Source organism: Rhinatrema bivittatum, chromosome 3 (assembly GCF_901001135.1).
Source record: "Rhinatrema bivittatum chromosome 3, aRhiBiv1.1, whole genome shotgun sequence".
Lineage (NCBI taxonomy): Eukaryota > Metazoa > Chordata > Amphibia > Gymnophiona > Rhinatrematidae > Rhinatrema > Rhinatrema bivittatum.
The window spans coordinates 186895409-186909248 of NC_042617.1; the positions used below are offsets into that span (position 1 = coordinate 186895409).

General features: G+C 45.5%; 1 protein-coding gene across 2 annotated transcripts in view; it reads left to right on the plus strand.

Annotated features, from left to right (window-relative positions):
• UTRN (utrophin) overlaps positions 1 to 13840 on the plus strand; it is a 1458479-nt gene that overhangs the window by 1183567 nt on the left and 261072 nt on the right. For both annotated transcript variants that reach the window (XM_029594027.1, XM_029594025.1), the window contains one exon: positions 9121 to 9195. In XM_029594027.1, coding sequence (XP_029449887.1) covers positions 9121 to 9195 — 75 coding nt within the window. The remainder of the gene's footprint in view (positions 1 to 9120; positions 9196 to 13840) is intronic.

Below are 13840 nucleotides of genomic sequence, written 5' to 3' on the forward strand. Positions count from 1 at the left end.
GTGGCGATAAGCCACTCAGGACCTCCAGGATCACATCTGAGTCATGCTGTCAATCTGGGATTCTCTGTCCTGGTGGTAGTAATTTTCAAATCTGGAAAGGGGGATGTTTTTCCAATGTTCTCCCACCCTAAATTGTCCTAATCATGGATGTATCTATCCTTGGCCGGGAAGTTCATGTAAATTGTCTTATCATCCAGGGTCTATGATCTACCCAATTTCCTGGAGCTCTCAGCAATCAGATACGTGCTGTGGGCTTTCAGAGATTGATGGTCCAACAAAATTTTTTTGATACAGACTGTCAACTAAGTAGCAATGTGGTATATCACAAGCAGGGAAGTAAGGGATTGTACCTTCTATGTCGGGAAGCAGTCCAGATCTGGTTGTGGACGCTTTCCCATGAGATGTGGCTCAGGGCCATGTATCTGGCCAGAGCAGAGAATGTAATAGTTGCAGACTGGGTCATGCCTTTAGACCATACAAATGGTCTCTGGACCAAGGGATCATGAGTCGTATCCTCCACCTCTGGGGAAGCCCGGATGTGGATCTCTTCACAACACCTTTGAACAGGAAGGTTCCTCAGTTCTGCTCCATGTACATGACACATGGCAAACCAGCCTCTGATGCCTTCACCCACTATTGTGGTGAGGGCCTCCTGTTTGTGTATCCTCCAGTTTCACTGATAGCGAAGACTCTCTTGAAGCTTCGCAAGGACACAAAGGGTCTATGATCCTCAGGGAGAAGTCCATCTGGAAATCGATCAGGCTGGAGACTTCCCCAGATCTCATAACCCAGGATCAAGGCAGGTGGTGCCATCCCAACCTCCAAGCCCTGTTGCTTACATCCTGGATGTTGAGAGACTGATATTACAAACACTCGATCTCTTGAAAGATGTGTCTTGGGTCCTGATGGCTTCTAGAAAGCATTCCACTAGAGAGTCCTATGGATTAAAGTGGAGGAGTTATTTCTATGTGTGTGAGCAGAAGAACCTAGATCCTTTCTCCTGCTTCCCAGAAAAACTGCTTGACTACCTTCTATATCTGTTGGATGCTGTTTGAAGATCAACTCCATTAGAGTTCATCTAAGTGTGATTGGTGCATATCACCGTGGTGTAGATTGTACGCCCATCTCTGTACAGCCTATAGCTGTACATTTCATGTGGGACCTGCTTCAGTTGAAGCCTCCCCAAGGCCTCCTGCTGCGACTTGGAACCTGAAAGTGGTGTTAGCTCAGCTGATAATAGTTCCCTTTGCACTGCTGTGCTCCTGTGAAGTAAAGGTCATAATTTTGGTGGCAGTCACTTCACCATGCAGGGTCAGTGAGCTCCAGGCTTTAGTAACTTATCCGACTTATCCACCTTACACTAAGTTTTTTTCATGACAAGTTGGTCTTACATATGCACCCTAAGTTCCTGCCTAAGATGGTGTCAGACTTCCATCTTAACCAGTCCATCATTCAGCCAACAGTCATTACCAGTCCACATTTGCACCAAGGCAAACTAGCCCTGCACAATTTGGACTACAAAAGAGCCTTGCAGTAAAGTGCACTCAGGCTGAGCGCACTGTTAGCCCCCGTTGGGGCCGCATGTTTTCGACATGCTATTTTTACCCCGTATACAGTAAGGGATAATAGCATGTGGAAAACGCGCGGCCATCCCCCCCGAAATTAATAGCACCCGCAACATGCAAATGCATGTTGATGGGCCTATTAGTCATTCTCACAGTACAAGCAGGATGGTTGTCCTCACAAATGGGTGACATCGAGGATGGAGCCCAACCACGGAAAACTTCTGTCAAAGTTTCTGGAACTTTGACTGGCCCTTACTGGGCATGCCCAGCATGGCACCAACACTGCAGCCAGCAGGGGTCCCCCTTCAGTCTCCTTTTTTCCGCGCAGCAGTTGCCACGCGGTTAAGGAGCTCTTCCACATTCCTGACAGGAATTTCTTTTCGAACTTCTTTGAAGTAAAATTCGCCCCACAGGGGTCCCCCCTCTATCTAAATTTAGCCTGCGGTATTTCAATAAGCTTTTTTTGCCGTTTTTCGCCGGTTACCGTCGAGTTCGGCCCTCGCAGCCTGTGGGCCGTCGACCGTCCCGCGGCTAAATTTTTGGTCAATGGCCATGGCGTCGGGGTTCCGTCGGTGCCCAGACTGTACGCGCACCATGTCTATCACAGACCCTCACAGAGTCTGTGTATTATGCTTAGGGAGTGAGCATGATGTCCTGACTTGCACCAAATGTGCTCTTATGACACCAAAAGGTCGCAAAGCCAGAATGGAGAAGATGGGACTCCTATTCCATGCTCACACTCCGACGCCGTCCATCACATCGACGCCCTCGGAACTGGCACCGTCGAAGTCCTTCCATCGTCGGCAACCTCCCGGTGACCATCTGCCCTCGACGTCTCCACGGCCATCGACTCCTGTCCCTTCCCCCGAGGATCGTGGGAATCGGAGGGAAAAGCATTGTCATCGACATTGCAAGTCTCGGACCATCGAGGAATCGAAGTCATGGACCTCGGTACCGTCCGAGCCTCCACTGAAGAAGTCTCGATCAGAAGCGGCACCGTCCACTTCTGTTTTTGAGACATTGAGGCAACCCTCACCCCATCGGGGTTTGGGAGCCGCGATTCCACCGGTGACGGTGGTCCCTTCGGCTCAGCCTCAGCCTCCCTCTTCCACGGAGCCGGGTATTGTTACCCCAGGTCTCCGGGAAGAACTGGACCGGCTGGTCCAGGAGGCCATCGACAAAGCGATGCGACGGTTCCAGACTCCTTCGGCACCGACTCCGCCACCAAGAGTGGAACCAGTCATCGACCCGATTCCAGCAGCGCTGGCACCGCTGCTCGCCCGGATGGAAGCGCTCATGACCGCCCTTCCACCGGTGATACCCGGGTCACCGACAGCACCGGTGCGCTCCCTGATGCCAACTTCATCGGGTGAAGAAACACCGTATCAAATTCCTCCTTCGGGAGTGGTTCCATCGATGCCGTGTCGTCCCTCGCCACCGATACATTCCTCTGGGGCGATACGCACATCGGCTCCATCGATGCCTTCGATGCCGGCACCAATGCCTCCAAGGGTATTTTCGATGCCCTCGCTGATTCCTTCGGGTTTCTCGGAGTCTCAACCGGGACCTTCAGGTATCCAACCCCCTCGGGGTCCTACAGGTCAGCAACCTGACCTTTATGACACCTGGGGTGATGATACTTCCACAGATACCGATGATTTACCTTCACCACCCTCCCCTGCTGAAAGCAGAAAGCGTTCTCCTCCCGAGGACCTCTCTTTCACCAATTTTGTGAAGGAAATGTCGGACCTGGTCCCTTTTCAGCTTCAGTCAGAGCAAGATGATAGGCACCAAATGATGGAGTTACTCCAATTTCTAGATGCCCCAAAAGTCATCACTTCCATTCCAATTCATCAGGTTTTTCTGGACCTTCTAAAAAAGAATTGGGAAACTCCTGGATCTGTTGCTCCAGTAAACAAAAAAGCCAACTCTACTTACCTGGTACAGTCAGCACCTGGCTTTCAAAAACCTCAGCTAGACCACCACTCTGTTGTGGTAGAGTCAGCTCAAAAGAAAGCTAAAAGAATGAAACCATACTCATCCATACCTCCTACTAAGGAGAACAAGTTCCTAGATAGTATAGGCAGAAAAGTTTACCAAGGGGCCATGCTCATTTCTAGAATAGCTTCTTATCAGCTGTATATGACCCAATACAACAGGGTCATTTTTAAGCAGATACAAGAATTTTCAGATACCTTACCAGAACAATTCCAACAACACCTTCAAACCCTCGTGCTTAAAGGTTTTGAAGCTGGAAAGCATGAGATAAGAACATCTTTTGACATCTTCGATGCTTCCACTAGACTGTCTGCTACAGCCATCTCGGCAAGACGCTGGGCTTGGCTTAAGTCTTCTGACCTTCGCCCGGAGGTTCAGGACAGGCTCTCCGACCTGCCCTGTTTAGGGGATAATTTGTTTGGTGAGCAAATTCAACAAATAGTTGCTGAATTAAAGGATCATCATGAGACCCTTAAACAGCTCTCATTGATTCCTTCTGACTTCCCTTCTAAACAACCATTTAAGAAGGAACCTAAAAAGTCATTCTTCCGTTCACGGAAGTATTATCCCCCACACACCAAGTCCAGGTCAACGAGGCCGTATCAAAAGCCTCAGCCTCGCCAACCTCGAAAGCAAAAGCCCACAACAGCTCCGCAACCAGGCCCTGCGTTGGGGTTTTGACTTTCACTTAGAGAGCAGATGCCTAATCCCTCTACCAAACATACCAGTAGGAGGTCGACTAAGCCACTTTACAGAAAAATGGCATCACATCACCACAGATCAATGGGTGCTAGCGATAATTGCACAGGGTTACCATCTAAACTTCTTAACTCTTCCCGTGGACTCTCCACCTCTGCAAGCGTGGAGACTTACCGACCACTCTGTTCTTCTAGAGCAGGAAGTTTCTCTTCTCCTCCAGTCCAACGCTATAGAACCCGTTCCTCTCTTGCAACAAGGACTAAGGTTCTATTCCAGGTACTTTCTGATCCCAAAAAAGTCAGGAGGACTTTGACCAATCCTGGACCTGCGGGCCCTCAACAAGTACCTTCACAGAGAAAAGTTCAAGATGGTAACCCTGGGCTCGCTTCTCCCTCTGCTGCAAAGAGAGGACTGGCTCTGCTCTCTAGACCTCAAAGACGCTTATACCCACATTGCGATAACACAGTCTCATCACAAATACCTCCGTTTTCTAGTAGGCCAAAACCACTATCAATACTGAGTGCTCCCATTTGGTCTAGCATCCGCACCACGAGTTTTCACCAAATGTCTCGTAGTGGTTGCAGCATTCCTCAGGAAGGAAGGAGTCCATGTCTACCCCTACTTGGACGATTGGTTGATCAGGGCCACAACCCAGCAAATCGCTCGGTCTTCCCTGACCCTGACAATTCGAACTCTAATTTCTCTAGGATTTCTTGTCAACTACGAGAAATCCTACTTACTCCCATCTCAAACTTATCCTTCATTGGAGCAGACTTGGACACCTTACAGGCAAAAGCCTTCCATCCTCATCAACGTGTCCAAACCCTTGTGTCCCTAGCTTGCCAGTTGCAGTCTCAACCCACAGCAACAGCTCGCCAATTCCTCATTCTGCTGGGACACATGGCCTTCTCAGTTTATGTGACTCCAATGGCCCCGTCTAGCCATGAGAGTCATGCAGTAGACTCTGAAATCACAATGGATCCAAGCCACACAGCCTCTGTCGACCATTGTTTGCATCACCGATGCACTCCGTCTGTCTCTTGCCTGGTGGACAAATCAATCCAACCTCCTCCAAGGCTTGCCCTTTCATCCACCAGATCCTCAAATAATTCTCACCACTGACGCTTCCAATGTCGGCTGGGGAGCCCACGTAAACAATTTACAAACTCAAGGATTCTGGTCTCTAGAGGAAGCCAAACACCAGATAAATTTCCTGGAGCTTCGAGCAATCCGATACGCTCTCCGGGCCTTTCAAGATTGCCTATCAAATCACATAATCTTGATTCAGACGGACAACCAGGTGGCCATGTGGTACATCAACAAGCAGGGAGGCACAGGCTCCTTCCTTCTCTGTCAGGAAACTGCGCAGATTTGGGCAGAAGCCCTCTCCCGTTCCATGTACCTCAGGGCCACCTACTTGCCGGGGGTAGAAAATGTCTTGGCAGACCAGCTGAGCCGTGTCTTCCAACCACACGAGTGGTCACTCAATCCCTTGGTAGCAACCTCTCTTTTCCAGAAATGGGGTTATCCCCACATAGACCTCTTTGCGTCCCCTCAGAACCACAAAGTGGCCAGTTACTGCTCTCTCATTCAGACTCAGCACTCTCGGCTCAGGGATGCATTCTCCCTCCCGTGGTCAACCGGTCTGCTTTATGCATTCCCTCCACTTCCTCTTCTGTCGAAGACTCTTGTGAAGCTACGTCAGGACAAGGGAACCATGATCCTGATCGCACCTCACTGGCCACGCCAAGTGTGGTTTCCCATACTCCAGGATCTCTCCATCCGCAGGCACATTCCCTTGGGAAAGGACCCGCATCTGATCACTCAAAACGACGGATGCCTCCTCCATCCCAATCTCCAAGCCTTGTCCCTGACGGCATGGATGTTGAAAGGTTAGTCCTTCAACCACTTAACCTATCGGATTCAGTTTCTCGTGTCCTCATCGCTTCACGAAAGCCTTCCACAAGAAAATCTTACTCCTATAAATGGAAAAGGTACACATCATGGTGCACTTCTCAGTCCCTTGATCCCCTTTCCTGTCCAATTCCTAAATTTTTGGACTATCTTTGGCATTTGTCAGAATCAGGTCTAAAGACCTCTTCCATTAGAATGCATGTCAGTGCGGTAGCCACCTTCCATAAAGGTATCGAGGGTGTCCCTATTTCAGTACAACCCCTTGTAACACGCTTTCTTAAAGGCTTGCTCCATTTGAAGCCACCTTTACGTCCTCCGGCCCCATCTTGGGACCTTAATCTGGTTCTTGGTCGCCTTATGAAACCACCCTTCGAACCTCTTCACTCCTGTGACCTTAAATATCTCACATGGAAAGTGATTTTCCTTTTGGCTATCACTTCAGCTCGCAGGGTTAGTGAGTTACAGGCCCTAGTTACCTACCCGCCTTACACTAAACTCCTGCAGGACCGGGCGGTACTCCGCACTCACCCTAAATTCTTACCTAAGGTAGTTTCGGAGTTTCATATTAATCAATCCATCATACTACCTATTTTCTTTCCCAGGCCCCACTCCAACTCCGGGGAACAGACTCTGCATACCCTCGACTGTAAACGGGCTCTAGCTTTCTGTCTAGACTGTACAGTTGCCCACAGAAAGAGCACTCAATTATTCGTCTCTTTCCATCCTAACAAGTTAGGGCAACCTGTGGGTAAGCAGGCTCTTTCCTCCTGGTTGGCGGACTGCATCTCTTTCTACTATCAGCAAGCTGGCATTCCCTTTCAAGACCGTGTTAAGGCACACTCTATGAGGGCCATGGCGACTTCAGTAGCACACCTTCGATTGGTGCCGCTTCCTGACATCTGCAGGGCTGCTACCTGGAGTTCTCTCCATACATTTGCAGCCCACTACTGTTTGGACAAAGCTGAAAGACAGGATTCCATCTTCGACCAATCTGTCTTGCGTAACCTTTTTCCAACATAACGTACCAACACCCTTCCGCCTACCCAGTGGGGTGCGGATGTCCTCTACCAAATTCCACCCCAGTTGTTGTGCCTGTTGCACACCGTTGGGTACTTTTGGTGCACGTTCGGACATCCTCAGCTCGGTACTCACCCATTTGTGAGGACAACCATCCTGCTTGTCCTGTGAGAAAGCAAATGTTGCTTACCTGATGTAACAGGTGTTCTCACAGGACAGCAGGATGTTAGTCCTCACGAAACCCACCCGCCGCCCCGCGGTGTTCGGTTCGTTTTCTTATTTTATTTTTCGGCACTGCCTGTAGCTTTGAAACAAGACTGAAGGGGGACCCCTGCTGGCTGCAGGGTTGGTGCCGTGCTGGGCATGCCCAGTAGGGGCCAGTCAAAGTTCCAGAAACTTTGACAGAAGTTTTCCGAGGTTGGGCTCCATCCTCAATGTCACCCATTTGTGAGGGCTAACATCCTGCTGTCCTGTGAGAACACCTGTTACATCAGGTAAGCAACATTTGCTTTCCTGCGTGATACAAAGGCAGGCGTTAATTAGGCTGGCACTGGGAAAGTGTACAGAAAATCAGAAAAAACTGCTTTTCTGTATACCCTCCGACTTAATATCATAGCTATGTTAAGTTGGAGGCCCCAAAAATAAAAAAAAATTTAAATCTGCTCGTGGACCACGGGTAGGAAGACAGACGCTCTTTAGCCGGAGTCCGTTTTCCAAACCCATGGCTGTCAGCGGGTTCGAGAACCAACGCCGGTAAAATTAAGCGTCAACTGTCAAACCCGCTGACAGCAGCTGCTTTTACCGTGGACCCTCATTTGCACGTGGGTTGATACTGAATTGCGCACCCAGGAGAGTGGCCTGGGCACGTGCCAGGAGAGCGGGCACTTGCCAGCTCTTCTGTGGGTTTTTCTGTATCGGCCCCTTTGTTAGGTATAACTGTTGCCAAGCAAATACTCTCTAATTGGCTAGCAGACTGCATCTCGTTCTGTTATGCCCAGGCGGAGCTGCATCTTAGGGGTCATGTCAAGGCTCACTCTGTTCGAGTCATGGTAGCATCAGTGGCCCACTTATGAGCAGTTCCCATGGAAGAGATCTGCAGAGCTATGATGTGATGTTCCCTCCACACATTCACATTGCATTATTGTTTGAATAGGACTGGCCGATGCGACAGCAGGTTTGCCAATCTGTCCTTCAGAAATTGTTTGAGGTATAGAACCCAACTCTGTTTTCACCGAGGGCCTGTTGTTTTTGTTCAGGCTTTCTTCCTGCCCCCCCAGCGTAACCAACAAAATGGGATATTGTTGTGGCCATTGGCACTTATTGTGGTGTTTTGTTGGTTCCCTTTTATGTTAGGGGGCAGCTTGTAGCTAGGGATTCACCCATGTATGAGGACTGCTATCCTGCTTTGTCCTCAGAGGTAGCAGAGTTGCTTACCTGTAACAAGTGTTCTCTGAGGACAGCAGGATGCCAGACTTCACAAAACCTGCCCATCTCTCCATGGAGTTGGGTTTCCAACATGTAGTTTTTTTTCATTATTTTAATTTATTATTCTTCCAAATTCTATGCTTTTAAGACTGAGGGAACCCCGCATGGACAAATAGTATATTGCATGCGTGAGCATGCTCAGTGAGACTCAGTCAAAGTTCTAGAAACTTTGATATGTTTTCTGTGCCAGGCTGCATCTGATGATGTCACCCATGTGTGAGGACTGACATCTTGGAGAACACCTGTTACAGGTAAGCAACTCTGCTTTTTGTGAATGCCAGTGCTGTCTTAAAATCCATTTGAACCTTAAATGATGTTTCCAGATATCACTGGCCATGTCTACATGAAATGAATTGCAAGATACTATGCTTACACAGTTATAGAGATTTGTGTGTATCTAATGTACTTAAAAAAACAGTTTTCTTACTTTCTGATATTTCAGCGGATTTGAACAATGTGCGCTTCTCTGCCTACCGTACAGCCATGAAGATTCGTAGACTACAAAAAGCATTATGCTGTAAGTTATATCAAATGGTACTATCCCTATCTTCCCAATTGTTTTCCAAAATGATGCATTTATATAGAAAAGAGTCTATCTAGATCCAACCCAGCATTGCTACCATGCACGAGTTGTCTGTTGTATTATTCCTGCCACAGGTTCCTTCCTATACATTGAGGAATTTGGTGTTCGCAGCTCCTGGGAGAATACCAGCTCTAGTGATCAGCAATCAGCCTAAGTGACTGCATTGATCAGAATTGTCACTATGAACCAGTAGATTTTGACAAAGCAAATGAAAATGATGATCCAGTGTGCTAAGCCTTGCACATGTGTTTCCTCTGCTGTTCCAGGATAACTGTTGCACCTGGTACAGTGGACTTGGATAAGAGGTGATATGTGTAATAAGCATGGGGTAAATATTCGAAGCCTATCTGGGTAAGTAACTTAGCCGGATATGTTATATGTGGCTAAGTTATGTGGTTATTCTGCGGCACGGCTGCATATGAGTCGCTACTTAACTAGATAAGTCGTATCCGGCTAAGTTTAGGCCTGCTACTGGACAGGTCTAACTTAGACATACAACTTATCTGGCTAAGTCTCAATATCTCTACTTAGCCAGATAAGTTATTCATTGGCTGCTGAATGTAAGCAGATAATCAGCGGCTGCTAAATAGCCAGATATGTCCAACTTTTCTGGCTATCTGCCATTTGGATATCAGGCCCAATGAGAATGCTGTGCATTAATCAGCCGCTAGACTGATAGTGCAGGAATTGATCTGGTGTAGCTGGATTTGATTGCTTTAGTTTTAAAGACCTATTACACTTTTTCTGCTTATGTTATAGGAAGATGTATACATTTGGGGTATGTCCTTGTCTCTATTTCTCAGGGACTATTTTCCCTTTGGATCTTATTTTTGTTGTTTTAAGGGGGTGTGCATGGAGATATGGATGTGTATAACAAGTATGTGTATGTTATAAATATATATAGAGAGAGAGCCTCGTTCCAGTTTTCAGAGAAGAAGGTTTGAAACAGGAAGACTAAGAAAATGTGAAAGCAGCTATGGGAGATTTAAAAGGAATATAGGTTTTTGTGATATTTCACCTTTTCAAGTCTCTAACTTGAGAGAGCAGTCATGGGAGCCATGTTTGAGGTTTAAAAAGCACATATGCTGTTGTGCATCTCTTGAAGTCTTATTATATTTTGAAATTGGCATCGTACAGTCTCTTCCCCCTGAGAAAGCCACTCTGGAGAAACAAAAGCCTTGTGTTGGGGAATATAGAAGATTGTACTACAGGAGACTGGATGTTTTATGAAGTCCTCTATATAAGGGGAATATAGAAAATTACACTGTGGGGCATAGTCAAGGAGCTGACTGCTAGAGATGTGCATCGTTTTTTGTGTTCGTGTCGTTCTTCGTTTTTCGGCCGCCATGGAAAATGTCGTTTTTTTTCGGTTCGGGTCTTTTTTTTTTTGCGAAAAATCGATTTTTAGTTAGTGCGCGCTAACTCCCCGTTAGTGCGCGCTAACTCCTGTTAGTGTACGCTAACAAAAACCGTTAGATTTTGTTACTTTTTGTTAGTTTTTGTTAGCACGCACTAATCGGAAAAACGAATTTTTGCGAAAAAACAGGAAAATCCTGATTTTTTTCGGGCTCCCTGAAACATGTCGAATTGGACAATTTCGTTGGAATTTTCCAATTCGGCAAAAACGAATGCACATCTCTACTGACTGCTGGTATCATTTACATCTGGTACTCATTAAATATGCCAGTCCTTATTAATTGGTTCTTTTTACATGGTTGTAACACACATTATAATGTACAGTAACACACTCATTCATTCATTCATTCATTCATTCATAATCACATCCGTCCATGCCTTCATAACTGCCCCTTATCAAATTATTAAGCAGTACAAAAGAACATGTATCTCTTAATGTTCACACATTAAACATCACAATTTGCCTATAGCATTGGATCCACTGAAACATTTGTTTGTTATATAGTATTTCCTGGGTCTGATTTCAGAACCAGAAAAAAATTTGGGATTTTCACATCAGACCCAGGAAACACTACATAACAGTCTCTAAGTTTTATAAAATGTTTTGAGTGGATCCACTGTTAAAGGACTGGCATATTAATGAGTACTATATGTAACTGATACATGCAATCAGCTCCTTGACATTTATGTGTACATCTGTATAGGTTATTTTATATCTATAAAATTATCGGTTAGACGTGTTTTAAAAGGTGCTCACCTATTTTATTGATTAAATTTGATTATAAACTTTGCTTTTATATATGAACACGTAACATTAGTGCTCTTCATTTCCTCGGTTGCAGCTTATTCTTTAGTATTAACACTGAGCATTTCAGGCATCATTACACTGCCCTTTTTCTTGTAGTTATATGTGTTTGTGTGTGTGTGTGTATATATGTGTGTATGTATATATATATATATATATTTTTTTTTATTTTACTTATTTATTGGTTTTTATACACCGACATTCTTACAAAAACATCACGCCGGTTTACAATTAACAATTAAAGATGGAGAAATATAACAAACATGGGCTAAATACAAAATAAAGTGCTCAATAAAACCACCAAAACAAACCCCAATTGGTGGGAAATGAGCACTAATGATAAATGTTTTAAAAAATTATTGAACAAACCTTTATTAATTACTAACTTAATGAAAAATAGATTCCAAATAGTACATACCAAAATTGTTTAATGCTTATACATGCATCAGACAAAACTTATACAGACAAGAAATAGTGAATCATGAGCAAACTGTAACTTGAGAAAAAGATTTTTGATATTCACTGAAAAATACTTAAATATCTCAATCAGTAATAGTAGCAGCTCAGTCCATTAAAAACAATGGGGCAGATTTTAAAACATACGCGCGGGCATAGATTTGTGCGCACATGTTATAAAATCAGGGGTCGGCGCGCGCAAGGGGGTGCACACTAGTGCAAATTGTGCGTGCTGAACCCTCTGGGAACCCTGCTGGCTTTCCCCGTTCCCTCCCCCTCCCTGTCCTGCCCCCCAGCCCTAAAGACCCCCCCCCCCCCCAATACCTTTGTTTTGGAACTTATGCCTGCCGGAGGCAGGTGTAACTTGTGCACGCTGGCCAACCAGACCGCCCCCGGTCTGCCCAGCCACGCCCCCAGACTGTCTGTCCCGCCTCCTGCCCGCCCATTCAGAAAAGCCCCGGGACATACGCACGGCACGCGTCCCCCCCCCCTCCCCCCCAATGCGCGTAAATCCTTGAAAATCTGCCCCAATGTGTTGGTAAAGACTTTGAACCTGGATAAATACAACATTGCTGTTTGCAAAATGAAAGAGAGCAATGTTGCTATTTGAAAAGTGACACAGTTGTTTCTTAGCTGGCAATAATGTATAAAAGTGTATAGGCCAGACAAGACGCAATACTAATAAACATCCATGCCAAGGTGTTCAATCACTTAATTACCTCAAGTGTACATAGACACACAGTTCACAAGACATATTCCAAATGATAACAGATTAGCTAGCTTCAAAATATTAGATTACAGCATTCAGTAAAAGCTGCATACATTACCCAAAAAGGTTTTTTAACCGAAAGACTAGCAAAGCAGCTCATATGCTGACATTGTCAAGCTGTCATATGGCACTGCCTAATAAAGGTAACAAAAAAAAAATGGGTTCTTAAAGATAACGGGCTAGCTTCAAAGTCAGCTCCACCAAATGTTGTAATTTAAAGTCCAGGGTCAGCTGGTAGAATCCTAACAAGGACCTTGTTTCACCCAGATGGCTTCCTTAGTGGCAACCCTTGTAATAAATGAAACAAACTCTCTGTGTTAATTAAGACTGTTTTCAACACCCCAAAGGGGAAACCAATTGCACTTAAAAATACCAACAGAGCCTGCAAGAGGTTGCAAGCTCCATATTAACTTAAGAGAAGGAAAAATTCAGCTGGCTCACTATTTTCGAAATAATCAGAGACCTGAAACTGAAATCAACTGGAGCAAAGATGTGATGCAGATTATGTGACAGACTCTGCTAAAACTGTCAAATGACCTTAATACTGGAAGAGCCTTCCTGATAACTCAAACAAAAGCTGCAGTACTTTCAGGGAGCAGAAACTTTTCACTGTCCCAGTAGAACAGACGTCAGTAAAACTAGAAAGATGGACTGCTTAGCACGGCAGAAAATGAAAGATTAAGTGCAGGAACAAGACGGTGATTTCTAGAGTGACACAGACTGTCCTCCTGCTTACTAAGCAGAAACTAATGTGAGGCAGCCCAGGGTCAGCTTCTAGTTTGATATAGATAGATATCTATATACATAGAGATATATACATCATACTAGAAGTCTGTTTCTATCATGCCATATCCCAGAAATATGAGTCAACCTACAATTAAGCTGATAGTAATTGCCTGGAGCAGGTTCCATTTCTATGGATTACTATAAGTTAATAAAGAAAAGACCAATTGAGTGCAACTTTCATCATCTTTATTTGTAGACCTGCATTCACCGAGTAAAAATAAAAAGTTTATTGATGCAACAACTGAAAAATTCTTAATTTGCTGGCCTAATAAGATCAGTTGTTAATGGGTCATGACAGTATGCTATAAACAGCTGTTGGTAAAGCTGCTGTTTGGCATTCAGAGGCC